Source organism: Triticum dicoccoides, chromosome 2A (assembly GCF_002162155.2).
Source record: "Triticum dicoccoides isolate Atlit2015 ecotype Zavitan chromosome 2A, WEW_v2.0, whole genome shotgun sequence".
NCBI lineage: Eukaryota > Viridiplantae > Streptophyta > Magnoliopsida > Poales > Poaceae > Triticum > Triticum dicoccoides.
The window spans coordinates 671,960,274-671,964,468 of record NC_041382.1 but is presented as its reverse complement, the minus strand read 5'-3'; the positions used below and the strand labels follow the sequence as shown (position 1 = coordinate 671,964,468).

General features: G+C 51.8%; 1 protein-coding gene across 1 annotated transcript; it reads right to left on the bottom strand.

Annotated features, from left to right (window-relative positions):
• Positions 1-1,552: 1,552 nt before the first annotated feature.
• Positions 1,553-3,302, bottom strand: LOC119356114 (cis-zeatin O-glucosyltransferase 1-like). The gene has a single exon (XM_037623018.1). It carries the CDS (start codon positions 3,158-3,160, stop codon positions 1,757-1,759), a length of 1,404 nt encoding a protein of 467 aa, XP_037478915.1. The 5' UTR covers positions 3,161-3,302; the 3' UTR covers positions 1,553-1,756.
• Positions 3,303-4,195: the final 893 nt, after the last annotated feature.

Sequence of the window (4,195 nt, the reverse complement as noted above, 5' to 3'; positions counted from 1 at the left end):
CCATGAACTTTGTTGATTAATTATAGATTGTTCTCTAACTGATGGATGTAAAGTAATATGCCATCCTGTGTATAAGAAACTCAAAGGACATGGTTTATTCAAATTCTAGAATCATCAATAACATTTTGAAAGATGAGTGATGACGTACATATAATTTAGTACAAGCCAAGTCCTTGCAGGATAACATGCAGCCATCAGTGCGATTCTTTTCCTTATGCTAACACAATTTGTGCACATATAATTGTTTCAACTGCTTGATGGAACGAACTAATTAATATATGGTGCACTATGCAAGCAACTGACAATCTGATCACGCCGTCAATATCACTAAGGTGCTTATTTGGTATATGATTTCTTCTGTTCTGAATAAGTGATGTTGAATGGAGCCCTTGACATCGACCATGGATTTCAGACATTTGCATGACCACTAATACATATTATAAGTTAAGTCCTCTGCCACTACATCAGTTTGCATAACAACCTCAACAAGTTCAAAGTAATTTCATTAACTTCAGCAAGTATAGAAGTTGATAGCCCAACTTTATATTTATATTGTTCATTCTTTCCTTGGGATAGCAAAACTACTTAGGTTGTCTTAAAAAAAGATGTTTGAGCCTTTGTGACACTCTTTCTTTCCTAGGTTTTTGTGTGGTGTCCATTTGATCTAATAGCCACATTTGTTCATTATGTGAATTTAGTCGGTCTTTCGACGATGTTTATAAATACTAATGTTCAAATGAACAATCCAGTATTCTATGTCATTTCTGTACTTCGCGGCACAACTCATAATTATATCTCATTGTTTTTTTGCAACTAATTATCTCTCATTGTCAATCTTTTAAATGTACTCCTTATAGTCATATGTCCTCTTATGGATTTGCAAATGATTTATAAAATTTCATGTGGGCTGAGGACTTATGCAAAGATATTTGAGGGTTGTTTAAATTGGCCCTTCTATAAGAATTATTCTAAATGTATCGTAGTCCCCACTACAAACTAAGGTACTGTAATTCAAATCTCCATTGGTAATTATACCTTCCATTTCTTTTCACCAATATTTATATTGTCTTGATATTCCTTCGTCAAGATGGCGGGCGCGGCAACGCGCATCTTGATGTTCTAGTCTGGTTTTAAAGGAGGAGGTTCCAACTAGAAATGTCCCGCTACGACGCAAAACTGAGCGAGAAGGGGAGGGTCCAACACAAAAATGAAATGGTGCGTTGTGGGGTGGTTTTTTTATGTGTTGGGCCATGTGTGAGAACACTAAAAAAAGACACTTTGGTGACATTATGGGCCAAACGAAAACTGTTTATGTCATGTAAACTCAGAAGTCTATGTCCTCCTGAGTCAATTTCTAACATTCAATTGTATTCATAGTATTTTTTTTTACCCGGAGAATCTTGATTTGTAGACTTGTAGTTACATCATGTGGACCAGACAGAACTCTATAAAAGTCAAAGTTAGTGACATGTTTAAGTATACATCGTGATCCCCATTCACTTCATCAACATCACAATACCGTTGATACTGTGATTATTTATTTTCCCTTCCCACTTGCTTTTAGATGAAAATGCTTTGTAGATTATCATCTCCTCCAAATCTTTCTTCTTGGCCCTTTGTGTAATTAAAATGAGTAGATGAATACATTGAAAACGACAAATCATTGTATACTGAAATCCATTCAAAGTTTCAAACACACTCGATGAGACCAAACCGCCCAATGCGTATCTGTGTATGGCACGCACGGATACGCTGATCACCTTGTGACGTAAGCAACGAAGTCGTCGAGGCCTTTGCTCGAGGAGCCGCCGTCGGCCACGGCGCCGCGAACGGCCTCGCCGAGCACCTTCGCCCGCTGCCGCACCGCCATCCCTTTGTCCGTGAGCATCGCTTCCTCGATCACCTCCTGGATGGCCGCCGCCGGCACCACCTCGCTGTGCTTCTCCCATGGCCTCACGAGGAGCCCGGCCTTGAGGTACTTGCAGAGAAGCTCCGCGTCCCACGGCTGGTCGGAGTGCATTGGCCATGCCAGAATCGGCTTGCCGTGGCTCAGGCTCTCCATTGTCGAGTTCCAGCCGCAATGGCTCATGAATGCCGCCGTGGCGCCGTGCGCCAGGATCTCCAGCTGCGGCGCCCACCCGGTGATCACCAGCCCAGTCCCCTCGGTCTCTTTGGTGAACTCAGAGAGCAGCTTGTCGTGCAGGCTCTCGCCGGGCTCCTTGAATATGTCGGCACGGTCGGCCTCGCGCAACACCCAGATGAACCTCTGCTTGCTGCCCTTGAGTGCCGCCGCCAGCTCCGCGATTTGCTCTCCCAGGAGAGACGACGTCGTTCCGAAGGACACGTAGAGCACCGACGCCGGCGGCTGCTTGTCGAGCCAGTCCATGCAGTCGTGCCGCGTCTTGGCCGGCGTCCGGGCGCTCGCGTCCAGCAGCGGGTTCAGTGGCCCAACCGCGAAGAGATTCTGGTCCTTGAACGCCGGGTGCGCCGCGATGGCGTCCATGAAGTCGCCCTCGAGTGCGCGGCACGTGTTCATGACCATGCCGGCGGTGGGCACGCCCCCCCGCTCCTGCATCTCCTTCTCCGTCTGGAAGACGTACTCGAGGAACTCCTTGGACATGCAGGCGTCGATGGGGTGGAACCGGAGGCCGTTGTCGCGCAGGAGCGGGTGCTCGGCGTCCAGCCACCCGATGTTGTACGAGATGGCGACGCACTGCAGCGCGAAGGCCTCGCCGTTGCTCAGCCGCGCCGCCTCGACGGCGGCGAAGGAGTTGAGCCTGTCGTGCACGACGACCACGCGGCGGTGGGTGGCGGAGAGGCTCTCCAGGAGGGCGGCGAGCGGGGCGCGCGCGGCGGTGGTGAAGGTCTGCCACATGGACATGAGGTGGTTCGGGAAGGGGCACGGGGCGGCCGGGTCGGGCGCCGGGGACTCGAACGCCGAGACGCCGAGGTCGTGGAACCGGACGGAGCCGAGGGCCTGCGGGTCCCAGCCGTGCAGGCGCGACCGGGCCTGCCGGAGGTGCGCCGCGGGCGCCGCGTAGTGCACGGAGAGCCCCCGCGACGCGGCCAGCAGGGAGAGGTGCATGAGCTGGTTCAGGTGGCCCTGCGCCGGGAAGGGCACCGCGACCAAGGCCACCGATTCCATGGAGTCAACCGCCATCGAATTCCCGCGTGTGTACAGTAGTGCACGACAGTGTAGTATAACTGCTTGCAGCGTGCAAGCTAGATTGTCCGGCGCCGTATATATATAGACGAGATGGATGGATCGATCGATCTCTCCGCTAACAAGAACAAAGTTGCTGTGATTATCCGATTAATCAAGGCCAGCACGCTGCACGCGAGTCCAATTCCCTCCATTGGTGACGTCGCGTACCTAGGATCTTAGGATCCGGGATATGATACAATATGTCCGAGCTTCGCTCCCACCAACCGTATGCATGTTTCGCATCAGGATATGTATATGGAACGACGCCAACAACCAAGCAGGCTAGCGGCACGCAGGGCACGAGCAGTGGATGGCAGAGAGTGGCCGGAGCCCCGGCTCGAGGCATTCCCAGAAGGCTCCTTGGGATGTCACCCTGCGGAAGCGACGCGCCGGCCTCGTCATCGGTGACGACCGGCCACCCGCCGATCTATTGTAGCCGACGAGGCCCGAAACGGAACATGCGGCTACTGCTGAGGGACGCACACGGTGACGTGCGGGCTACCTCGTGCGCTGTTCCTCTTCCTGTAAAAAAAAACACTAGTGCCCGCTTCTCCAAGAACTGGCTAAGCTCGTGCGACCGTTCCTCTCCCTCTAAAAAACACTGATGCCTGCTTCTCCAAGAAAAGTTGGTCTGACTTTGTACATGTGCGGACACGTCGTTGTTCCAGTAAGTAGTAGTCGCTGAGCAGGTAGAGGTGAAATCGAAAGCTGGGGTGAAACATTCTACGCGCGTGCGCAGCAGCATCGCCATCCATTTTTACCTGGTCTCGTGATTGAATCGGGGAGCTTCCGCCTATACCTGGCCATACCTCGGGCCGGTCCGGGCAAACTCAGGTCCGGGCCCGGCCAGTCCATCAGGCCTGTTTTTGAGCCCGAGCCCGACCCGAATACATAAAAGCCCGTCGGGCCCTGGGCCGGCCCGGCCCGACTTTCATGAAAGTGCAAAAATGATGGGCCCGGACCGGCCATCAGGCTCAAAATCTAGGCCTG